We start from the raw sequence: 26,493 nt of genomic DNA on the forward strand, positions 1-26,493 counted from the left end.
AGAGATGATTATGGTGGAGACACATCTACAAAGATGAGTCAATTACTTATTACACCTAATATTTTCCAGGCAAGGTACAAAATTTAAAAATGACAACAGAGCTCTTGTCTAGGAAACCAGAAATGGAAGTTCCTTGAGAACCATGTTGGCAATTCCAAGTCTACTGTTTTGTAAATTACACGTGTAATTATTAAACTTATGCACATGTCCTCTGATTGGTAAGCAACATCAACAAAGTTCTGTTCACCTGGCCACTTATAGTACCTGAAAGGTGACAGATATTTTCTGGTAAAGCTTTCATTCGTGTTTCACTCTATACTTGCTGACATCAAGGAAAAAGCAATTTGAACTCTTTCTCAGGAATCCATCTATGTGCTGACATTCCACTGAAGAATATCCACTCCTAGATAAAACTCTGAAAATGTCAGCTGTATTCTGGGGAACAGCAGAAGGGATGAGAGTTCTGTTTTTTCTCTTGCGCTTTCTAACTTTCTCAGCTTAACTCACAGTTTCCGTTATGCAATGCTGGCTCATTTGTTTATCTTAAGAATGGAGGTCGCTGAGGGTCAAGCCCTTGAAAATTATATATTTATTTTTTAAACCTGAAGAATTTCTTTTCTCTTACCATGGGAAAGGCAGAGAAGATTTGCAGCTTCTCCCCTTCTCTCCCCCCCCCCCATTTTTTAAAAGGCTTACAGATGTCTGAAAATCTGAGGTCCGGAATAACTTCTCTTAGCAATTTAGAACAAGCCTTCAAACTGTGAGGGTAGCTGGTCAGAATGACTTGATACGAGTGTAGCTAGTCAGAATGTTCCACGCAACCGGTTATTTCAGTCAAGCTAATGGCATTTTTGATATTATCAGAAGTTGCTTCTCCCATACCACTCTTGGTAATATTTGAAGGATGTGAGTCATGTAAGTAGGGCTGGAAAAAATGTTTACCTTCTGCATCCCATGGGGTGACTTTGGCATGGGAAGTAGCCATATTCTTGTCCCGCTTCCCATGTTTCTGTTACTTCAGATGCTCTTGAGAGCAGTCATCCTTAGGCTGCCTCTCTTTGGAACAACTGCTAATATATAAATGGGCTCTAAGGTCCAAGTTACACAATCTTTTGAGGTTTTCAAGGATAAAATTTTCAGTGTTTCATATTACCAAGGTGTCACTTGACAAATGTAGTTATCTCGGCCAGGTGAGGTGATGTTTAAAATCCTTAGATTTTAGGTATAAAGAACCTTCTTGCTTAACCTAAGGGTGGTGACCACAGATGTCCCAGGAGGCAAGTGAGGGGAAACCTCCACTGCTACCTCCTGCTTTCTCCTTCAGAATGGCTGAGAGATGGCTTTGGCTGGTTCCTAGAGCCTGAGGCATCAAACCGATTGCCTGGTGCAAATGTATGGAAGAAGCTGGTATTTCGGTTTTCATCATTGAAATTATATCATATCAGTGTACAAACCCGCATTTTGACAACAGATGTGGAAAAGGAAAAGTACATGTTCCCAGGGGTATTGATGGGCTGTAAGCTCCACCGTAGGATTGAGTGATCAGTTGAACAATAATGTTAATAGCAAGAGACAGCAGAGAAGGGACAGGAAAAATTAGACACTGGTTTTGGATGCGATGAATTTGAGGTGTTGGCAAATCATCCAGAATGAAATGTTGGAGAGGCAAGTGGAGATGTGGGATTTGATTGAGGGGGAAATTTTGATGTCACTGGAGTAGAGGTTGCACTGTCAGAGGAGAGAGAATTGGCAAAGGCCAGGCAAAGAGCCTTGAGGGGTTTTGGCAGAAAAGGGGATTAAAAGGAGAGAGGGTCTACCGCTTTCAGAGATGGCGAATAAAACAGAGCTTTGGTATGTATGAAATGTATAATTGTGGACTGCATTGGGCACCATCCAGACACATTCAGGCACTTTCAGTACTGAAACACATGATCAGCAAACACAAACACATGATCAGCAAACTCAAAGAGTATTTGTGGTTAGAGTGTGCAAAGTGTGTGATCAAATGGTTTATTGATACTTCATAATGAGTTTTTAGAACAGTGGGGAGAAGGGTTTTAGGCTAGCTGCCTTAGCATGCTAGAAAGTAAACCTAGACTTCGATTATTCTCCACTATGCAAGTAGAAGTGGAAATAGTCTTTGTCAAAATTGCAACAATGTAAGTTGCAAGTTTGGACGCGGGTGGCGCTGTGGGTTAAACCTCAGCGCCTAGGACTTGCCGATCGCATGGTCGGCGGTTCGAATCCCCGTGGCGGGGTGCGCTCCCGTTGCTCGGTCCCAGCGCCTGCCAACCTAGCAGTTCGAAAGCACCCCCGGGTGCAAGTAGATAAATAGGGACCGCTTACTAGCGGGAAGGTAAACGGCGTTTCCGTGTGCTGCGCTGGCTCGCCAGAGCAGCTTGGTCACGCTGGCCATGTGACCCAGAAGTGTCTGCGGACAGCGCTGGCTCCCGGCCTCTAGAGTGAGATGAGTGCACAACCCTAGAGTCTGTCAAGACTGGCCCGTACGGGCAGGGGTACCTTTACCTTTACAGTTGCACATAAGAAAGGAATAAAAAAAATGATAGTAGTAGAAAATAAGTTGTAAAAATGAGAAGGATTATTATTAATTGCATTTCCAGCTAGTCTTTGCCCTCATGTTAAGGAAGAATTTCTAACTCTTGGAATACGATAAAATGGGTTAAAAGGGCAGGTTTTAAAAATGTGTGTGCTTAAATAAATTTTATAACCTTTGCAGAAAGCATGTGAAATCTTCCTTTGTCAGATCTCCAAAGGGTCATTTTCGTATTGAGCAGCTACCAGTATCTTCACATTCTAACTTAATGGGTGAAGGGGACTGTTTAGCAGGGAATCCATAGTGGAGGAGGCAGTCTTTGTAGATGGTTCTATAGAACCCCTATTGACTGTTGCTCTATGGTGCTGGTTCTCGGAGCAAGCACATCAACTATGAATAACATACCCACATATTTAAACAGATGTATACCTATATCTGGTAGCCATGAATGGAACAGGGTTCTCAAAAGCATGTATGCAGTTGATGAGAGCCCTGCTGGATCAGACCAAATGCCTTTCTAGCCATCTGTGTGTCATCCACACACAACCTATTTGGGGCAGAAAACAGCAATGTAATGCTTGTGTACCATGCTGTCTTACAGCCACTGCAGGTGCTGTCACCCTCCAACATTTTGACTTCACCCCCAAAGGCACACTTCTTCATTGTTTCCTGATACAGATGGATGCCAGCATATGCTGTCCTTTAAGCTATTCTTGCATTTGTATTGAGGGGATGGGTATCTACCTTTTGCTCGCAAATATGAGGGAGTTTTATTTTTTTTTTTTAAAAAATGTAAGCAAGTCGCACAGCAGTTTAGAGTTTCCTAAAATGGTGTTTTCCTCCAAAAACACCCATGGAAGGGTCTGTACCAGATACAGTTATTGTAAAGTTTAAGCCTGTTTTAAACATTGCAATTACACAGTTTATTTAAATCAGGGTCTGAGGTCTCTCGAAATGCTTGGGTTTTTAAAAAAATAAACCCCAGTCTTCAGATTTCACATAATGCACCCAGACATTAGCTCCATCCAGGTCTGGAATGCTGGACCATTTCGAATGCCTTGCTGACTGCTGGGTAGCCCTGATTGAAAAACAAAACAAAGGTTTTGGATTCTCTTCTTGTATACCTAAGCTAGTTAGGACCAATTCATTTGAAACAGAAATAATTATTATTGTTTAAGTGAAGCATGAATTGAATTCTCTCTCTCTCTCTCTCTCTCTGTGTGTGTGTGTGTGTGTGTGAATGAGAGAGAGCGAGAGAGCATGAGCATGTATGTGTATAATGTTAAAAGAATGCATAAACCTTTCATCCCACATGTTCTGGAAAATGTGACGAGAAAAAGTTTGAGGAGCAATTGAGATAACTGTGGGTTACATTTAATATATTGCCACTGTATTTTGGAGTAAGAGGATCTCCTAGACAGTCTTTCAATCACTGTGCTGTCGGAAGGCTCCTTAATAGGGAAACACATACTGTATTTTTATATATATATAATCTCTTCTCCTTTGCTCCACTTTTTGCATATAGAAATACTAATAGAATTATATAATTCTGAGGCTGGTGCTCAGTTGAGATAGGCTCATTGTCACCTCGCTTTTTGGCACCTTATAGGGATGGGGCCCATCGCCACCCTGTGACAATAGATGCTTGACTCTAATAAAACCCACTTCTCATGTGGATCTTCACTATTGCACTGTGAGTCTCTAATCCTGATTCTCTGTGTTTCCATTTACTACTGTGAGACTTGGATGGAAGATAAGGCTATCAGTTTCTATTTGCCGTGATGGCTATGCTCTGCTTAGACAGTTATGCTTCTGAATTCCAGTTGCTGGAAACCACAGAGAAGAGTGCTCTCGTCCTCAGGTTCTGCTTGTGGGTTTCCCACAGACATGTGGTTGGCTACTGTGAGAACAGGACTAGATGGACCATGAGTCTGATCCATCAGGCTCTTCTGATCTTCTGCTGAGACTCTCAGTTTGATGAGTCATAGTGCAGAGGAGTTAGCACTTGACTGTGTTAATGCTGGCCTTGATAGCCTTTCTGTTGTGGCTGTAATGTGTGCTCTGACCTTAGTATATACTCACTTATTGGGGCAGGGGGGAGGGGCACCAAATTTGTAACCACAGTAATAGGGAGATGAGCTATTATGCTAATATTAAAAAATGCACAATTGAGCACCACAGACATGTTTTGAGTTTTGAAAGATTAAATCACTGCTTCGAGCGGCTGCAGTTTTGCAGCTCCGGCTTACTTTGAGCAATTCAATCTCTACTTCAAGTCACAAGATTGCGCATAGTGTTTGATGCAGGCTTTTCTATCTATGCTATTAAATGCACATATGAAAACTCTTGCGTTCTGGCACAATCTGGTTAGCTAAAAAGCAGTTTATTCAAGCCTCCTTCTCCTTCCTGTTCAAATATATACATATGGAAAAGTGAGCCAGAAAAGGTTGACCACATTATAGAGGCCTGATTCTCCCTTCTATCAACAAAGAAGAACAAGCTATGCAATTCAACTGTTAACTTTTGTTGCTAGGCCTTACTGCTGACTATTAGAAATCAGTTATGCACACTTGTTCTTCACACTGGAAAGGTCTATTTTTCATAGTCATTAAGCTGCTGTTTATTGATGAATATTCACAGTTTACTTCGCAGAAACTGAAAGGAAAGTTTGCACACATCTCTTGCCCATTTCTGGAAGGGACAATTATTTCCTTTTGCCTTCAGAACCCTTGGGGGAGATGTATCAGTAAGTGTCTAACAATGCTTTGTAAGTGCTTAATTGTACCTTTTGGGAAAGAGTGCATTGCAATTGCATCTCCCCACTGATTAACGTGGACCATTTGGTCTGCCCTGCTTCAAAACTGAAGGCTCTTGTGACTTGCCTGCCTTAGGAGTTGTATATACTGTATGTGTGAGAGAGAGAAAGAGTAAGAAAGAAGTCTGGAAAATCTTGAACTTGCTTCAAGCTTCAGTTATAAATGTATATTGTGTCCTATAGCTTAGGGGGAAGAGGCTGTACATATTTTGCACATTAATCAGAGAACGCCAGCCAGTAGAAGTATAATTGATCACAGCCCAATGAGGCGAGCATCCCTTAGTTTGAAGAATGTTCCATATTTCATAGATTTGAGGGGGTGGGGAGAGAGAAACTAAATCAGACCTTGCAGAACTGGGCCAAGCAATGCAGCAGCTGATTAAAAGTTGTTTTCGTTGTTGAATTCAGCCTAAAGAAATCTGGTTTTCAAACAAACACTAGCCTCAAATCCGTCATCTGCCTCCCTCCCCCAAATAATAAAACAAAGCATGGTCTGGTCTGGTCAAATCTAACTAAAGCATCCATGACAGATGGCCATCCAACCACTGCTTAAAAACCTCCAAGGAAGGAGAGTCTACCACTGTCAAACAGCTCTTACTGCCAGAAAGTTCTTCCTGGTGTTTAGATGAACTTAACGGAGAATCCATAAATACCCACTGAATAGACCGACTTCTGTTTGTTTGGTTTCTTGTTTCCAGTGCTGTTTTATTTTTGTAAAAATAAAAATGGGATGCTGGTACTCATATCTTGAAAAAAAGTTCTGTGGGAGCCACCACAACATGTTTGCCATGTGCAACAAAAAAGAGGTGCTAGTACTCCATGCCAGTGAGTACCATCACAAATACAAAAAAACCCATTGCCTTCTTCTAAACACTCATTGAAGACTGTTGAATCTCCCAGGTTCCAGGTTCCATGTTGGAAGGGGGCCTGTTGAAGACACTTAGCTTCTGTAGTTAAAATATATGTTGACTGCATTGCACTCGTCTGGAATTGGAAGATGTTCTCATATTGATTATAGTGTTGTTGCATTGGGAAGAATGAGACAGCTGCTTATGAAATACTCCAGATTGCCATCTGTTTTTAAATTTACACTATTCAGTGGGAGTTTAAAGTAGGCTTTTCTATAATATATTCCATTCATGCCCTGCTCCTGTAGTTGGGTAATTGTTTCCATATATTCTAGGGTTGCCATATTTTAAAAAGTAAAAACCAGGACACCCCAAAAGTTGTTGAGCTTTAGAGAGTAGGGCCAATGTGTTCCTTCTGCATCTCCTGGTGCACGAAAGGTCTCCCCACCACCACTCATACTAAGTTGTATTGCAGCCATCTGACACAAGAGTTTCCTTGCTGATCCAGGTTCCGAAATACTCAGTTTTGTGTTTTGTGTTTACAGTGGTGCCCTGCAAGACGAATGCCTCGCAAGACGGAAAACTCGCTAGACGAAAGAGTTTTCCGTTTTGGAGGTGCTTTGCAAAACGAATTTCCTATGGGCTTGCTTCGCAAGACGACAATGTCTTGCGAGTTCCTGCTGGTTTTTTCCCCTCCCCCCTTTTTCTAAGCCGCTAAGCCGCTTATCAGCTGATCCGATCAGCAGATAAGCCGCTAAAAGCCGTTAAAAGCCGCTAATAGCGCTAATCCACTAATCCTTCAATGGGCTTGCTTCGCAAGACGAAAAAACCGCTAGACGAAGAGAATCACATAACGGATTCTTTCCGTCTTGCGAGGCACCACTGTAAATGGAAACAGTGCCATTCACCCCAGAGAGCAGTAATTTGTGGGCCTCTCCAGACAAATTCTGATTCTTATAAATGTTCACCCAGCATCTGGCTAAGAGGAGAGGTGAGATGAGCCATTATCAAATGGTATTAATAATGGAATCTCAAATACATCCCAAACGCTTGTGTCTGCAAGAACGGCTTTGGTGGACGTAAAAAGGGGTTTCCTGCATTTGCTGTAGATAGAAGAGCTTATTTGAATAGTAGCTGGTCAATATTGTCTTAACCCATTTCTCACACACTTCGTAAGCTTACTAGAATAAAGGTTGAAGTAGTAAAATGTTTTGACACTTAGAACAAAATCACCCTTGTGATTATTTCAGCTCCTTGTATTCAGTAAAAACTAAAGCCTGGAAGTGGATACAGGGAAATTGGTGTGTGAAATATCTACATCCAATTTGTATTCAGGACTGATATTTAGAAAATCAACTTTTAATAATAATAATAATAATAATAATTCTCATGTTTCTCAGAGGAAAAAGGAAGACATAGATCTGCATAAAACTTGCATTTGATATGTATAGATTTGATTGCATTTGATATGTATAGATGCAAATTTAAAAATAGTAATTATCTCTAGGACTCAACACATTACACCATAGTGGGGAAGACAGCAGGCACTGCTATCTATGGATGGGCAACTTCAAGGTTCCTGCTCCCCCCTTTGTGTTGTTCCTTATCCTTAAATCATACTTTGCCTCTAAAATAGAGAACTGACCTTTGACAGCCCCTCCAAGTAGAGGACTGTAAAGTAGGACACAAGATCAACCTAGGTCCCCCTCCCCTGAAAACAGGGATAAAAAATAGTGGCAAATCCTTAGACTAGACTCACAATACGATTGATAGTTAATACATGAAAATTGGTGGAAAAGAAAAGAGGATAAATTTAAAAGCTTTCTCTACCTTGATCATTTATAAATGAGATTCTATATAAGCGCAGCCCTCTTTGGAATGACCTTTATTTAAGTAGGCATAGATTAGCTCTCTGTGTCTGTTCTTGCATTCGAGTCATGATACGATTACAGTATTATCTAAAAGTAATGCACTGGTTATCAACTTTGTATTGTGTGCTTTTTCTATGAACTGAAGATAGATATGCCTGATATGCACAAACAGCAGTTTTCTGTAGTTATTCTTCCTAATGTGAGCTCCATTACATAAGGATGCCTCTGTAGGGAGGCATCACATGGGAGGAAGCACCCCAGTGACTGGAAATATTGCAGCTCCGTGAAGCAGACACAAACTGCTCATCTAACCCTCTCCTTCCTTTAAACAAAGAAAGCGCTGCCATTTTACTCATAGCATTGTGGTACCATATTGTTACTTGCTAGTGGAAACAAGGAAATTGGAAGAGCTGTGTTTAGCCATTTGCTTGAACTTGCGATGTTGAAAAGTGGGGACAGGATCAGGGACATGCTTACAGGCCCTGCATCTCAGTGGGCATCAGCCCCAACCTTCCTGTCTTAAATGGGGGAGGAGTGCAGGGTGCTTCTACTCAAGTTCACTTGAACACAAGTAAAACCCTGGATACAAGTTGCAAATAATATTCATAAGGGAGAAGCAAACTACAGTATCTAGCTCAGCATAACGTCTGACTTTGAGATCATGGTTTGTTAGCATTAAAACAGCAAATGCAATTCAGTGTAAACATGTGTAAAGTGATGCAAATTTTGGGTAAAAAATCCTAATGTATGCTCTTACAGTGGTACCTCGGGTTAAGAACTTAATTCATTCTGGAGGTGCGTTCTTAAACTGAAACTGTTCTTAATCTGTGGTACCACTTTAGCTAATGGGGCCTCCCGCTGCGCGATTTCTGTTCTCATCCTGAAGCAAAGTTATTAACCCGAGGTACTATTTCTGGGTTAGCGTAGTCTGTAACCAGAAGCGTCTGTAACCGGAGGTACCACTGTATAGGGTTTGAGCTGCTGGCAGTGATGATGATCAGGAAACATATCTCAGATGAAGTCATGATGGATACCTCAGTGAAAATGACAACCAAGTGTGTGGCAACTCTGAAAAAGACAAAATCCATGTTAGAAATCTTTAGGAAAGGGGTTGAAAATAAAATTGCCAGTATCATAATGCCATTACACAAATCTGTGGTTGAGAACATTGTGTACAGTTCTAGTTACCACAGCTTGAAAGGGGTGCTGTATAGCTCTGAAAAGTTCAGAAAAATGCAACCAAATTTTAAAACAAGTTGGAGCAACTTGCCCTGTGAGGAAAAAGTACAATGGTTGGGATAAGTAAGCTTAGCAGATGACATGACAGAGGTGTGTAAAATTAAGTATGGTTCAAAAAGAAGATAGCTTGGATTGTAATGATGATTGTGGCAATCTCTTATATATCTCATATAACTTTGATTTTCTCTTTTCAGGAGCAAGAAGACCCTAATAAGCTTGCTACAAGTTGGCCAGACTATTACATTGACCGCATCAACTCCATGGCTGCAGTAAGTATCTTGTGGCATACTGCTGAAAAGTTGCTTTCTCTGAGAATATTGTTGCCTCGGCCATTCTGACATAGTGGGTTAGAGGCACTGTCATATCAGTTTCCCCCACTCCCATATTGTGGTAGGGTCTGACTTCTCAGAGATATTCTAGACCCCTTTCCTGAAATTTCAGCCTTTGTGAACAGTAGAGTATGTCTCTATTTTCTTTAATTAATTTATGTGTTTAATTTACAATAATGGTAACATTCAACTAACTATTAGAGTAGATCCATTACAATATGCCTAAGTTAGGTCCATTCGTTTCAGTAGGTCTACTCTGAGCCAATACCACCCTGAACCATCATAAACATTAAACCACTTGTGGAAATCAGGGCTTTTTTCAGCAGGAACTCACTGAAACTCAGTTCTGGCACTTCTCAGGTGGGCGCCATTGCCATTATAAGAGAACAAGGGAGGCATTCATAGTGAGTTCTGGCACCTTTTTTTCTAGAAAAATAGCACTGGTGGAGATAAGAAGGAAAAGTGTGCAGGCAATATTCTACCCAGTAGTTTATTAAGAAGTAAACTTTTTCCCACCTTTTAGTGTTCTTGCCAAAGAGTGGATAGACAATGGAAAAACAATATTAGGCCTCCTTCTAAAAATATATATTTGATTGGGATGTAGGCAGCTGCCTTATACTGAGTCAGAGCATTGGTTCATTTAGCTCAGTACTGCCTCCACTGATTGGCAGGGACTCTCCAGCATTTAATGTAGGAGTCTCTTCCAGTCCTACCTGGTGATGCTGGAGACTGAATTTGGGACCTTTTGCATGCAGCACACATGCTCTACCACCCAGCTTATAGCCCTTCTGGCTGTTCTGGTATTATTCCCTCCTTGCCCTCTCACTGCAACATGGAGCCATGGTTGAAGTGGGCCCAGCCAACATGTGCCATCCACATGGTGATCCACTGGAATGGATCTTGGCGCCAATGGGTGCTTATATGGAAATGGTTGCCCTTTGCTTCCCTCATTCTTCCCCTCTCTCCCAACAACATGAGCACGTGAACGCTTAGACATTCTGCTTTCTGTCTTCAATCGTCTAAGCTTAGCAACCCAAATAAACCCATTCCCTGCTTTCCTGTGGAACAGAAAAGTTACCTTTACACCCCCATGTTGCTTTTGGAAGCTTGTCAATATCGGCACTCTCATATATATATATATATATATATATATATATATATATATATATATATGCAGGTTTTGGTGTCTTCGGGTGTCTTCCCGTGTAAGAGTTGGGGTGTCTAGGCGACGTTTCGACGAGGTCTCACTCGTCATCTTCAGGCTGGTGCTTTCGGCTTCTTGTTACTGGAACAGAGCAGGATCTCAGTGTTTGAGTTCCTATAAATACTGTTGAGGGGGTGTGGTGTATAGCCTCCAACGTTCTGGGCAGAGAGGAAGTTCCCAGGTTAGTGTGCCTTTTCTTCTTTTGTTCCTTAATTACTTGAGGGATATCTTGAGTGATTTCATATATATATGGTTTGCAAATGAATGATAGCTTCAGAAGTAGCTCTTTAGAGCCACAGCTATCCTGAGCACATGACATTTAAAAGAGGGTGTGTGTGTGTCCGAGGTCATCAATACAGCTGTTACACATTTACTTTTCATGGTTTGGAAATGATTTGCTTGCAGCACAAGAGCTTTATAGAGCAGAAAAGAAAATACGTCTTTCAGCACATCTCAGAGATAGACGCTAAATCTACTCGGGTCATTTTCGTTTGCTTCTCTCTGCCCCACTATTAATGATAGGGAACGGGGGGTGGGGGTGGGGAGACAGAACAGTGTAATCCTATGTGTGCCTGCTCAGAAGCAAGTCTCATTGAGTTCAGTGAGATTTACTCTCAGGTGAGGGTGTATAGAATTGCAGTTCAAATTAAGGTGCAGGCAGATTAAAAGGAATGAGGACATAGCAGGTCTAGATGGCGATGAGTCTGCAATGTGCTCTGAGATGTAGATGGGGTTACACTCCATCTGATGGGGCAGATATGTATCTTGGGGGTACTTCTGGGTCCCTCGCTGTCCTTTGAGGCTGAAGTTGGCTCAGTGATGTGGAGTGTCTTCCATCAGCTTTGACTTATACGCCAACCTCCCCTATCTGGACAGGGTTGAGACACCTCCTAAAGACCCATCCTTTTAAGCAGGCATTTCCTGACTCGTAAGATCATTGATATTTAACTGCATGTTTTAGAGATGGCTTCTCTGTTTTTACGGATGTATTTCTTTCCATTGTGGGTTTCAAATGTCGTGTATACATCTCCCTTTTCCAATCTTACTGTGTTTTATGAAAATTGCTTAGGGATTTCGCATATTAAGCCGTATATAAATATTATTGGTCATGACGATGGTGCTGCTCCTGCCCGCTAGTGCTAGCTGCAGAGGTTGTGTAGACCACCTACCTACCACACTCTGTCTTTGATAGGGTCATTTAGGTAATCCCCATCAAAGTGGTGTCAGGTAAGCACCACCCTTAGAAAGCGAAGGTGACAAAGTCACTATCTGAGGGTTTTATTCTTTTTTGGTTAAAGTAAGGTAAAGGGACCCTGACCATTAGGTCCAGTCGTGACTGACTCTGGGGTTGCGGCGCTCATCTCGCTTTAGTGGCAGAGGGAGCCGGCGTACAGCTTCTAGGTCATGTGGCCAGCATGACTAAGCCGCTTCTGGCGAACCAGAGCAGTGCACGGAAACACCGTTTACCTTCCCGCGGAGCAGTACCTATTTATCTACTTGCACTTTGACGTGCTTTCGAACTTCTAGGTTGGCAGGATCAGGGACCGAGCAACCGGAGCTCACCCCGTCATGGGGATTCGAACCGCCGACCTTCTGATCAGCAAGTCCTAGGCTCTGTGGTTTAACCCACAGCGCCACCCGCGTCCCTTTCTTTTTTAGTTATTTGCATATAAATTGCCATGAAGTCATTTCGCTGTGTGGTCACATGATAGAGCAGTCATGTGACCACACAATGAAATGACTTCATGGTAATGAAATGAAACAATTGTGGAGACCAAGACTGGTGTGAGTCTTGGTTTTTGCTGGTTTTTGCTGGCAGCAGCTTCTAATTGTCTATAATTATCCCAGAATGCTGGGATTATTTGGCTCTGTTTTGTTTTGTTTTGGATTCAGGAATCCTTCAATTTCAACCAAGCTCTAGTTGTATACTCATGGCACCCTAAATCATAGGGATAATAAAATTCAGTATATGAGTGTTTCAAAAGTGGGCACTGGTGGATCAACCCCCTTCCCCGGCACTGCAGGAAAAAAGAGGGTGCTGATAAGCCACTGCAGAAAGGAATACAAGTTTAGCTCCAGATCACATTCTGAGGAACCTGTCATTGAGACTGCATCTTTCCCCCAAATAAGCATGATTCTCTAGGACAGGAATAGGGAACCTGTGGCCCACAGATATTGCTGGATTCCAACTCCCATCAGCCCCAGACACCATGGCTGTTGGACAAGGATGTTGCAAGCTGGAGGGCCACAGGTCACATGACATGCTAGAGTGCTCCAGTTTTGTTTTGTTTCTGGCTTTGTGGAAGGGATGCCGGCACAAACATTATTTCCTTGTTTTCTATCAGTTGCTCTCCCTTAGAAGAGGAGGAGGCTTGCTCCGTTTAACTGAGCGAATTTGACTTTAGTGTGAATCAGTGTATGTATCTCCTTGGAGTTAAATCCAGTTCCCTGTGCCAGCTGCAGGGTGTATAAGAGTCACATTGCTTCATCAACTGACCACCCTGAAGATTTGACATGTGTTGGCATGGCATGAATTGCAAACACAAAGTGACACAGAAGGGCTTGTGGAGAAGCGGGGAGTGGGGCAAAGAGGCTCTCCAAGGAAAGTGAGATTTTATCTGATTTGTGCTGAACACTGCATGAAAGACTTCGCTGTTTGTAAGATGTTATTATAAGTGCCTTGGAAGGATGGCTGTTTCTTCAAGCTCGCCTTAGCTTTCATCACATTCATTCATTCAAAATGGACCCAAAGTGAAAAACAAGATGTGCTAAGCAGATTTACTCAGAAATGAGTTGCATTGAATTCAACAGGGCTTCCATTCCTTTGTGATTTTCTTTTAACCTAATACAGTAACCACTCTTAGGATTGCAGCTTTAGTTAGGGCCAAACCAAATGATGCTTTAGCTCTGTATCTTTGCTCCTAAGCACATGGTTCTTCTTCTTGTTGTTGTTTTAAAAAGTCAGCTTACCTTAAATGGTCAGGGGGTGATGCTGCCTGGCCCTGTCCTTTTCGCAATCCAGCTCTTAGCATTGGTGCCGGTGTGAAGGGCCTGGCCAGTATGGCTTGGCCTGTGGAGTCGCACATTAGCCAGGATTCCAAATTTGCCAATTGCAGGCAGACTACTGTGCAGGCCCTCCCCAGGGGTAGAGCCAACTGCACCTGTGGGTCCATGCGCCTGTGGGTCCACTTGGGTCCATGCTTAGGGAATAAATTGAGGTCTGCCCAGGCCTCCTCACTAAATTCATCACCAGATCTCCTTCCCTCAGATATTGACTGTTTGTGCATGCATGACCTTGCTATAGATTTCATTAGTGGCCCTATTCTGAGCCAGGCAGTAATTTTCCCACTTGGCAAATTGGCTCTGGCCCTGTGATTTTTGCCTACCTCATTGCAAGCTAGGTGCCCGATCCAGTTTGGGATCCTAGTTATAGGAGGTTAGGGGATTTTCCCTACTGTGGTCCTAATCTGTGTTGGGGGTCCCCATACTGGTATTTCCAAAGGGGTGAAAGCTCCCAAGTAAAGTGCATGAGAGTTTCCCGCTTAACTAAATTGCTTATGCTGGAGGTACAAACTGAATCAGGACCTTGGGTGGTGAGGTAGAAGGAGATTAAAATTCCCACACTGGAATTCTGATCCATATCAGCCATCCCACAGTGTCCATTTGGTTAAAAGCAACAACTTTGCACTTAAAGACACAGACTTCTTTGATCCTTAGGCAGAAGCTCATTTTTACCCAGCTTTGTTTCTGGAGAAGACTTTGCTTTCTTGGTGAGCTTCCCAACAGCATCTCCAGTTTAGTTTGGCAAAAGCTCTTGTGGATGAATCCTGAGTTGCTCAGTAGCCTCAGATTTCTCTGAACTTTCGTCCAGTGCTGGATTTGTCACTGTTTCTTTGCTTCGTCCAAACAGATGCAGACCTTGTATGCATTTGATGAAGAAGAAACGGAAATGAGGAATAAAATAGTTGAAGACTTGAAGACAGCTCTGAGGACTCAGCCCATGAGGTAATTATCCATCCTCTCTCCCCACACCACACACTTCTTGGGCCATGAGCTGAGATCAGCTAACATGGAGAAGTATAGTGTTTTGACTGTTCTCTTAATTTGGTTCTCTAAAATCACAGAGGGAGTGTAGTTGTCATGATGGTGGAGAAAAGTTCTTTTCTCTCTGAGGTTAACCAGTATGGAACTGTTGAAGGGATGGGGGAAGCTCAGGGAATCTGCACAGCTGCATTCAAACCTGCCAACTTTCCTCTGGATCTAAAATACGGCAGTGATTCTTAAACCACATGTCGTCATCATAAGCTTCTTCCTTTTCGAACCTGCTAGATCTTCCATGTCAACCTTCCCTCTGAACCATTGGATGTGCAATTTGTGGCCCAAGGTCCGCATGTGGGTGTGTCCACCTGTCTAGTTTCAAGTGGGTAGCAAGGAGGGACAAAATTAGGGGAAAGGTAGGAAAAAGAGAGAGAGAAAGGGCATGGCAGAAAAAAGAAGTGCCCCATGCACATTTGGTTCTGGCTGTGCCCATTGCTGGATCCAGCTGCACTCCCCGCAGCCCCTGACAGATTGCCCCCAGGACAATGTGATGCACAGCAGAAGAAGTGTTTCCTGCCTCTGCACTCAACCATATTAACTCTATCCACTTGGGTCCTACACCATATTGCAACTCTTTCCTCACCTGTCCATTTGTGCATGGAATTTTCTGAAAATCTTGATGTTGAGCTTATCATACGGAAGGATTTTCCCAGTTCCTGTCTTACTCCTTGATCTCGACGGAAAAGAGTTCCACTAAAAAATGCAAGCAATTATCACATATTATATACATTATTCCAGTATAATATTATACACAGATAAATTCCATGTTTCCAAAAAACACCAGCACAGGTACAGATGCATAAAACAATGCACATGACTGTGTCAAAACACTTTGGTGTTTATACTCATAAAACGATGATAGACCTAATGAAATGAATGAACTCATGTTACTCATGCCTAGTAATTTCAGTGGGTCTCCTTTGAGCATGACAAACATTGGATGCAGCCTTTTATATACATTTTTGGGTGTATAATTTTGCATCGTATTAGCTGGGATTGTTTTTTTTTATCCCAACAAATGCACGAGGGGCTTGGGTATAAATGAGCACTTGATGCAAGAGGCATTCTGATGTGAGCAAAACTTGATAATGTGGCAACTACCAAATTCCTTATATATTAAAAGGGTTTATTCCTCCATCCTACTCCTTCGGATAACCTGCTCTACTGCTTCTCCCCTTACTTCATACATATTCCTTTTCTTCGTATTGCTTAATCTCCAATTGAAGGCACCTGGGCCAACAGCCGTCACGGACTAAGTTTCTCCCTGTCAATATTCTAGTAGTTTGCAAATCACACTTTGTGAAACTCTGTGCCTAGAATTACCAGCAAAACTTGGGGAATTATATTCTCTTCTTTACAGGCTTCTTCTCTCCAGCCAGGCAAATATATTTATATAGGTATATTTGCAATTCGTATTGCATTCTTGGCAGTTATTCTAAATGGTGAACATGCTCCCTTTTTGGGGGGCGATTAGCGAGTGGGCTTCCTGTCTTCCCTGATCAAGTGCAGACTTCATTCATATTTGATAGGATTGTAAAGTGATAAAGGAACAGGCTAATCCAGAGGTTTACTAAATTAATGGGCGTAAAATATAATACAATCTGTTTGCAATCTTGTTAGGCTGCAGTAACTAATGAAGTGCTGTTAAAATCAGCTTAGCAACAACCTGGAAGCTATCCCAATTGTCTGGTATAATAAAGGAAAAAATGGTAATTAGGGGTATAACCATGTTTGCTGAGATGGAAGGAGCATAATATTATTTATGTAAGCAAAACAGTTGTAAAAAAAAAAGGTGGACAGGCAGAAGCTACATCACAGGATAACAACAACAACAACAATTTACTTATACCCTGCCCATCTGACTGGGTTTCCCTAGCCACTCTGGACAGCTCCCAACAGAAAATTAAAAGCTCAATAAAACGTCAAGCATTAAAAACTTCCCTAAGCAGGGCTGCCTTCAAATATCTTTTAAAAGTAAGATAGTTGCTTATTTCCTTGACATCTGGTGGGACGGCGTTCCATAGGGCGGGCGCCATTACTGAGAAGGCCCTCTGCCTGGTTCCCTGTAACCTCACTTCTCGCAGGGAGGGAGCATAGAAAGAAGACATTGGTCTATCTAGCTCAGTATTCTCTCTCCTGATTGGCTGCAGCTCTCCAGGGTATCAAACAGGAGACGATTCCAGCCCTGCCTGAAGATGGTGGGGATTGAATTTGGGACCTTCAAGATGCTACAGCACTACCCTTGTTGCTTGTTATTATTTAATATTAATAAGATTTTTCATTTGTAACCAATGGCGCCTAATGGCCATTAGTCAGCTGCTGCTTTTCGCATCATGCTCAAAAGAGAAGAAAAACGTTCCCGCTTGGTTGTTATAGTAAGCATGGGGTCATCTCACCTCCACAACCTCCATTCACCATGATACTCTATCACTCCCGGAAAGTCTATTTTTTATTTTTTTTAGAGACAGGCTCCTCTTTGTGAAATCTGTGGGAGTGGGGTATGGGAATTCTCCACTCAAGTACAGCTCCCCCCCCCCCAGCATTATATTGGCTGGCTACTCCCGACAGCAGGCATTTATTTCCTCTGTTTATAACAGCCCTAATGAGTGTCAGCACCAGCACCCACAAACTGTCACATAAAGTCTTTGCTCTTAAATCGCTGGCTACAACCCGAAGTACTTCTCCCCCCGCTTCTCCTTCATAGCTATAGCCAAGCTAAATTTTGAGTTAAGTCCCCGCGTCTCAACTAATTTCCAGTGACTCAATGTGTAAGTTGCCAAGTGGGCTGTGTGCCAGTGACTGATGAGTGAGCCAGTTCCCTCTTTAATGGGCTGCAATGGAGGGACCCGTGGCTGCATCAGATCCCATTCGTGAGCTGCTTCGTACAGAGGCCATCAAAATACTAGGCTTGGAATTGAAGAAGAAAGCTTGCTGTTTGGAGTCCCTTCAGTGCTTCCTTGATAGTAGCACTGTATACTTAGAAGCTGCAAAGTTACCCAGCTGATGGAATCTGGAGTACCAACAGCAGTGTCTAGATCGGGGCGGGGGAGACTTGGGATCTTCCAGACATTGTCATCAGCCCCAGACAGCAATGGCTATTGGTCAGGAGTGATGGAAGCTGAGCCATCTGAAAGGTCACAGGTTTCCTATCCCTGACCCCGATGCTCATTTTCTAATCATGCCTGTTTCATTGGTGGCTAACCTTTGCACATCATGTTCTTCTCTATATCCTTGCAATAATAATTGCTAACTTTGGGTAGCGTTTATATGGCCTGCTGACTTAATTAGAATTTGGATTGTGCATCTTTTGCCAAAGAAGGCCAACCTTTGTACTGAGGAAATCTGAATTGTGTGCTTGGAATAATTGCAGCAAATCAAGCACATCTGCAGAATCTATTCTTTTGGGATTGTGGGAGCAAAAGTTAAGATGACTGGAAAGAGCATGGGATGTGTGCATCAGTGGACATGTTGAGGTTCAAAGCTCTGGAGAAATTGTGGCGGGTGATGGGAACCCTGTGGAGTTTAGTATTTCATACAGGCTGAGGTTTAGTGACAAGGGAATAAATGGACCAGGCTGCATCATATTTATTTGATGGGCGTGTTCCTTCCCCACCTACTGAAGCCCTTTATTCTTTTTAAGAAGCAGACCTGGCAGTTAAAGAGATGCTATGTTCATGGTACATGGTACAGCTTGGTTCAGTTTGTTACTTTTTCTTTATACTGAGAATCATAGATCCATTCTGTACTAAGATTTCTCTCTGGACAGTGAATAGGCCCTTTGGGATGTAAGTGTCATAATAGAATCAACTTTTGAGAGCAGCAGCTGAATGCATCCCTCAATTAGGAAAAAAACCTAGCACACAACATAAGACACTATGTGTGCTTCAGCTTTAAGGCACAGTAACAGATTGGCCCAATTACCACATTGCTTAGGGACAAACCCACAATAAAATGAAGGAAACGATTGGAAGGAAGTGAAATTTTCCCTGTGAGTTGCCGCCATAAACAACGGGGGTTATAAAAAAAAATTCAGGCTAGAAGCATATGGGAAAGCTGTACTGTTGCTCCTGTTAGTCATCAATAGATCTTGGAGAGGCAGAGTAAAGCGAAAAAGAAAATTTTAAAAAGCTCTGCTTGGGAACAGGCAGGACCTTGAGGGATTGCAGCAGAGCTTTCGTAAAGAAAATGGAAAGGTGTCAAGAAAGCGAGTTTCCCCACCTGTTGCCAATAAATATTTCCACCCTCTTTTTATTTTTAAGGACAGAGGAGTGCATCCTTTATTTTGGCCGAGTTTTGCCTTGTCACACTTCTGATAACCTCTGCTCTATCTGGTTGATTAAGCCTATTCTGTTGCCAAATTCAGGAAGGGCAGAGATCCAGGATTTGTTAGTGGTGTTCTTGCCTTCTCATGTAAAGGATCTTTGCTTCAGCTAGCTTGGGAAACTTTGCTTTGCCTGCGGGTAGGGCGGGAATATCCTGCCTTCCACACAGCCTCATCCTTTACTAGCAGTGCTACTTTTCTTATGGAGGCCGTGGCAGGCTTCATGTACCACTTCCGCCAGCTAGTTTTGCAGTGTGTACAGGGAAGTGGTGGCCTGTCTTTCCCCCAGAACATTTTAGATTTAAAACAATTCATCCTAGTGCAGCTTTAAGGAGCAGATTAACTAGTAAACCCTTCTAGGTGGGATCTCTTGTAACTGAGTACTCCTTCATACACAACATTTCCATGTTCCGTGCATGTAGAAAGTCAGGATATTAGGGAGAAGGTAGGACTAGAACTCCTTTTCTGGATTTCTAGTTTTTTATGTGTGGAGTTTATTGTTTCTATTATTGAGGAACATTCAGTTATGGAAGTCCCACCTACACTCTGAAGAGTTATAACCACCAAACCCTTTTATACCACCAGTCCTATAGCAATATACAGTATGTGAGAGCTAGGCTTACGTCTACTATGCTGTGGACCAAGTGGCAGCGCAAAACTGGAGTGTCTTTCTAAAAATAAATTTATTTATTTGGTTTTTCAGATTAAAATTTTACAGTCACATATCCAACATACAACATCAAAACAAAATTCCAAAGAATCTCCTGGACTTCCCTCCACCCCTTTGTGGGTCCTATTGTTAATCATTTCCTTCTGCATCTTTTATAATAATCTAAATATTTTACCTCTCCGTTGTGTTCAAACTTCACCATTAAACTACAAGTATTATTCCAGTCCTACTAACAATTTTAACTGTTTGCAATGGTTTTTTTTAGGATAAATTATAATTTCCCCCTATTCCTTATTTAAATTTCAGTATTCCTGAGTTCTGATTCTTCCAGTCATTTTAGCCATTTCAACATAATCCATCAACTTGATCTGCCATTCTTCTCTGCAAAACTGGAGTGTCAGGCAGATGTATTGGCTTTGCTTTACACTAGCCTTCTGCAGCCTGATACCCTCCAGATTTTTTGAACGACAAAACTCCTCTCATCCTCCAGCCAACATGGCCCAGAGGTCAGGAATTACGGGAGTTATAGTCCAAAATATCTGGAGAGCACTAGGTTGGAAAAGGTTGCTCTGTGCCAGTTAGGTCCATGGCCCATCTCTTCTTGCTCAGGCATGCTATAAACTCCTTGTGACATCCATGCCACAAATTGGCCACACCCTGTTTAGGTCATAGAGAATAGTTACAACCTGTAGAAAGGTTCATGCCACACACTGCATATATTGAACCTTAAAAACCATGGCAGAAGCACAAATTCATCTAGAGGCCCAGGTGATTACCAGCATTACAGTGCAAATGTGAAGATGCTCTTTAAATGAATGAACTGCGTATCGTACACCAAACAACTTCTGCCTTTTCTGGAGAAGAGAAATGCAAGACTAGAAATGTTCCGCTCGTTGCTTAAATCAGCTGAGGCTGGAAGTGAGTCCTGTTATTCTCAACAGATGATCACATCACTGCCATTTAACACGTTTCTGTGTAACTATTTGTGGTATCTGTGTTTACTCTCAAGGCTTGCCTGCATGGACCAATTTTTAAAGGTCAGGCTTAAAGAGGCACCAGACCTCATACTGAATGTATTTTGGTTTTGCCTGGTTTCTGGACGAAACCAACTGGATGAAGTTACTAAAGGGGTAGATCATAAGACAGTCAGCCAATCTGGTCCAAGTTCTACACAGACTCTCAAATGTCCTTGTTGGAGCGAAGAGAGCATACCCCAGATCCCATATTACTGGTGTATATTTTGTTTATATATATTATGGGAGCAAAAGCAAAGCTTATAAATAGTGTATATGTAATATGTTAAGGAGGCAATCCAAAACAATAGGATGTTTTGGAGTTGTGTGATCTGCTGCTGCCAAGTCTCAAAACTGCAAATATGTGAATTAGATACAGCACAACTATATACAAGATGCAACCACTGTGCCAGAAGCACTGAAAATGTGTCAGCTCCATCCTTGGCTTGAAAGGCTTCATCCTTCTGATTTCCATTTCAAAGGCACTTATCAATGAGTTATAATAATTTCTCTCTCTCTCTCTCTCTCTCTCTCTCTCAGAATTGAACTATTTGTTTTATTCATTACACGGCTAAAGCTATAAAGCAGGGATTGGGAACCTGTGGCTCTCCAGATGTTGTTGGATGTAGCCAGCATGGCCAGTGGTTGGGGTTGATGGGAATTGTACTCCAACCACATCTGGATATCTAGAGATTCTCTGTTGCTTATCAAAAAACGTCCACCTCTCAATTCGTAAGGGGTTTGTCCTCACTTGTTGCCAAGCACGAAGTAGTTCTTAAGCCATTCAAACCTAACCATGGACATTTTTCTTGATTGCAATGTTTGTAGTAATGAATAACACATACATCTTGGAATCCTCTGCAGCAAGCCTAGAATTAGGCTATGCAAACAGCATGTGGTAAAATTCTTCCTGGACTGCACATCATCTCAAACTGGAGATGGGAAAACGCATGAATGAATGCTTTCCCAGATAAAACAATGTGCATAGAAATTAGATGGGAAGGAAAATATTCTATCTTAATTATTCTTCTCTGAGTTTTTCCACAAGTAGCTCCCCCCCCCCCCCGCTGCATGCAGGGGAATGTCCAGTTACAGGACTTTGCTCAGATGCTATCAAGACCCTAACATGGTGCGGTAAAGAGGCAATTTTACTATTTGATCAGATGCTGATGTGACCTGGCCCTAATGTGCAAATATTTTATTTCATTCTTTATACTGCTGATGAAAAGGTTGCGAGGATCCTCAGGTTACACTTGTATATGTGTGGTTTTTTTCAGAGTAACATGATAAATTAGTTGTTCAGTTCTCTATTCCTACACATAGGGCCTTGATATTATTTCCCTCTTCTTGCCTCCGTTCAGGTTTGTGACGAGATTTATTGAGTTGGATGGCCTGACCTGCTTGCTGAACTTCCTGAAGAGCATGGACTATGAGACGTCCGAGAGCCGCATACACACATCCGTTATAGGGTGTATCAAGGCTCTGATGAACAACTCCCAGGGACGGGCACACGTCCTGGCCCATCCAGAAAGCATCAATATAATCTCTCAGAGTTTACGGACTGAGAACATAAAAACCAAGATTGCTGTGCTGGAGATCCTTGGGGCGGTTTGCTTAGTGCCTGGAGGTCACAAGAAGGTTCTGCAGGCCATGCTTCACTACCAGGTTTATGCAGCAGAGAGGACAAGATTCCAGGTAAATCGTGCATTTGGAGCAAACCATTGCAGATGCTATGTTACGTTTAGAGTGGGCTCTTGATTATTTTAATGTTTATAAAGCAGAATCAGACAGAATCGGAAGACAGAAAGCTCCACTGGGAGCTTCCCCACCACAACATCACTAATTGAAACAGATACCAAGGTACTTTAGCTGTACTCGTGGCCTTTCTCTGTGTACTGTCCCCTTGATATATATTTTTTCACCTAGGATTAATGTTTTAAAATCCCACAATGTGGCTACAAGCCACACAATGAGTACAACATATAGTTAAGCACTGAAAAAGGAAGTGCCAACATGGTTGCATTCATTGATTCAGGCTGCTAGTCACGATGGCTATGCCCAGATGGGTATTAAACATAGATCTCTATCTATGTGATGTGCATCAGCTGTTTTGCACATTTGGATTGTCCCTGAAGATTCTTCTCCAAGTGAGCCATGCAGGCAAGATTACAGCTTGACTCCTGACCTGACCATTGCAAAGATTTACTGGAACTTCAGTTCTATCACAGTGTGGAATTGTGAAGCTAAATCAAGTTAAGGAACATGCTTCATCTCCTTCCCTCCCCCTATTCTGTGTAAACAGGGATGCTTATGTGGCAAATATACTGCAGTATTGCTATGTAAATAGATGTAGAAACAGGGGTGCAGTTTAGTCTAGTGATTGCTCTTTGTTTTTATAAATATATTTACCTGTGCACGCACACTTGGAATACCCCATAAATAAGGAGAGTTCGGTTTTGGCTATGGTTTATAAGCAGTACTCAAAACTTGTTTTAAGGATTGCTGTTTTGTGAGTTGGGCATTAGAAGCTTAGTGGCTAAATGCCTGTGATGTTTGGAAGGCAGTTGTCTCTCTGTGTGTAATTGTGTGTGTGTGTGTGTGTGTGTGAGAGAGAGAGAGAGAGAGAGAGAGAGAGAGAGAGAGAGAGAGAGAGAGAAATATAATTTATTGCCTGGTAACTAATCTGAGGAAGCCTTTCTGTAACTTGTCTTTGTGGAGGTGGCTCAGGCTGACCTTGTGTGCTTGACAGGGATTTTTGGTCGTGCATGGCCCTGACAACATTCAATCAGAGTTTAATCCTTTGTCCCAACTTGACCGGGTTGCTATGCCAAATAAACCCATATGCTCTTGTGAGCCTAACCTCACTCACATCTCTTCTCTCTCTGTGTTGTTGTGTTTTTAAAGAGACTAAAACCATCTGAAAGTAATGGGGAAGGAAAGCCATTTCTTACCCAGTACAGAGAGTAGCATGACTCTCTGTACAGAGTACAGCTGGTCCTTTGATAAGTTGATGTTAATAGCTTGCAGAAGTTTTTATGAGCCTCCAGAGAGCCAACTCACTATCTCATCCATGAATGTGTGGAATGCACAAATAATTACCCATCAAATATTTTTGGATGGGGAAAAGAAATTAAAGATGAATGTTCTCCTCTTTGTTTTCTTAAGAGCAATGAGGACGTGCTCCTGTTTGTGTGGTTTTTTTTCCTTCCTCTGATGCTTGCGTCATGCCAAAATGGTCTTTTCTGCAATGTTCCTTCCTAGAGGCCAGAGTTAAACTCAGGCAAGGTAACTTTGAATGCCTTCAACTCATCTTTCTCCCTTTGAATATTGGCATCAGAAGTGCTGGTGTCAGCTATAATAGATGCAATAATTCGAATCTTGAATATTCAGTCAAGGGATGAATTCTATCACTTTGGACTGTTTCTATCATTTTGAATGCTCATGTAGGTCTAAAGCAAGGATGGTGAACCTGTGGCTCTCCAATTGTTGCTGGTCTACAGCTCCCATTATCCCTGACCATTGGCCAATGCTGACTGGTGCTGATGGGAGCTGGAGTCCCACCCCATCTAGAGAGCCACTGGTTCCCCATATGATCTAAAGTCTAACAGTTGTAGCAAAGACAACATTTTATTACAAGCACAATGAGGGGATAATGTTATGTCCTCCTCTGCTCAGAATGTTTTTGAGGTAAGGATTTATCCGCTGTCCATGGTTTCATTCTGTTTCCTGCTGACCATATCTGTTGACTCCGTGTGATCTTGATGCTCATATTAAAAGAAGTCAAGAACAGGAGATTGTCATGTAGCTTCATAGCATCTTAGGTTTGATGCTTTTACTGCTGTTGCTGTTCAAAAGTATCTGCTTCCCTGCTCCTGGTGCTGGGTGCAATAAACCAAAAGCCACAGCTTGTCCTGTTTTCTAAACTTCAGCAGGTGATTCATTTCTCTCCAAAAAACAACAACACCCCATGAATTGTAGCCAAACCCAGGTTTGGACAATATAACAAGGCAAGGCTTGTGGTTAGTTGCTTCCAGCACAGCATAGCTAGAAGAAGAGAAGGAATGAAGCAGGAACCCTGCTCACTTGTGTTAAACCACAGCCCATGTTTAACTATGGTTTAACATGACATGTGAATGCAGCCACTGAGTAGAACATACTAAAACAAGTTAAAGCATTTTAAACAGAAATGAAAAGAGCATAGGGACCTACCAGAGCAATTAAAACATCAGTTGGCGCTGTGGGTTAAACCACAGAGCCTAGGACTTACCGATCGGAAGGTCGGCGGTTCGAATCCCCATGATGGGGTGAGCTCCCGTTGCTCGGTCCCTGCTCCTGCCAACCTAGCAGTTTGAAAGCACGTCAAAGTACAAGTAGGTAAATAGGTACCGCTCCGGCAGGAAGGTAAACGGTGTTTCCATGCACTGCTCTGATTCACCAGAAGTGGTTTAGTCATGCTGGCCACATGACCCAGAAGCTGTACGCCGGTTCCCTTGGCCAATAAAGCGAGATGAGCGCCGCAACCCCAGAGTCGGCCATGACTGGACCTAATGGTCAGGGGTCCCTTTACCTTTACTTAACATAATTGAACATCGTTAAAGGCCAGAGAAATTAATGTGGGTTTTTTTTTTACATTTTTAAAAGCCTAAAATGTGTAGGATGGGCCTAATTCAACTTCTTTTGGGAAGGAAATCCACAACTTGGAATATTAGTTAAGTCTCGGCCCTCTGATTGTTTTTGCTCTCTACTTTTCCTGTCTCTCTGTGATTCTGCAAGCATTCACATTATGTTTGTTCAGAAGTTATTTTCATATTCCCACTTGTTCCTTCTACCTTCATCTTTTTTTTTAATGTTAATGTTGTAGTTATGAGTTACTGTAAGGCCTCATCTGTCTAGAAGGAGTGAAAAAAACTCAAGTCCTTCCAATAATGTCAGAGGTGCAAGAGAGAAGCTCTGAGCTCTCCTCTCCTCACTCACATAATTTTAGAGTGGCAGATGTCGACTGTGTTTGCATATGCTGAAAACTTCTGCTGAGTCCAAAGGAATAGGATTGACCATCTCTCCCACCCCCTGCCCACTCCTGTCTGTTTCTGCAGCTTGCTGAATTGGTTGCTTTTATTTGACTTGCAGTGTTTGAAGTGCTTACTCCTTTTAAAATAAAATATAATAAATAAAAAAGAACGATGACAACTTGAAGAAATGGTCCTGGCAAATGGGAAAATATTGAATTTGGTTGAAGACCAAAATAGCTTAGGTCAGAGACAGGTTCAGATGGCGGGGAACACAAAGCTGAGTCTTGTTCTTGATTTGCCCACCAAGGAATAGAGAAGTAACATTCACAGTTTGTGGAACAGGCTTAGAGATGAAAACCTAGAGCAGGGTGGAGGTGAAATGGACTGTGTTTCAGCTGAAGCTAGTGGCCAGTAGCCACTTTTAGGGATACTTCTGAAATCCACTGTCTCCAGGTCTCTCCCTGGATTTTTTGAATTTCAAATAGGGATTTGGGTGATGGTAGCATAATTAGTTTGGCTCAC

General features: G+C 42.3%; 1 protein-coding gene across 10 annotated transcripts in view; it reads left to right on the top strand.

The window, feature by feature from the left end:
• DAAM2 (dishevelled associated activator of morphogenesis 2) overlaps window positions 1-26,493 on the top strand; it is a 216,917-nt gene that overhangs the window by 124,244 nt on the left and 66,180 nt on the right. For all 10 annotated transcript variants that reach the window (XM_083497181.1, XM_083497178.1, XM_083497174.1 and 7 more), the window contains 3 exons: window positions 9,522-9,596; window positions 14,771-14,865; window positions 22,324-22,657. In XM_083497181.1, the coding sequence (XP_083353307.1) occupies window positions 9,522-9,596; window positions 14,771-14,865; window positions 22,324-22,657 (504 nt within the window). The remainder of the gene's footprint in view (window positions 1-9,521; window positions 9,597-14,770; window positions 14,866-22,323; window positions 22,658-26,493) is intronic.

The sequence above is a fragment of the Podarcis liolepis genome (assembly GCF_965112155.1).
Source record: "Podarcis liolepis genome assembly, chromosome: 3".
NCBI lineage: Eukaryota > Metazoa > Chordata > Lepidosauria > Squamata > Lacertidae > Podarcis > Podarcis liolepis.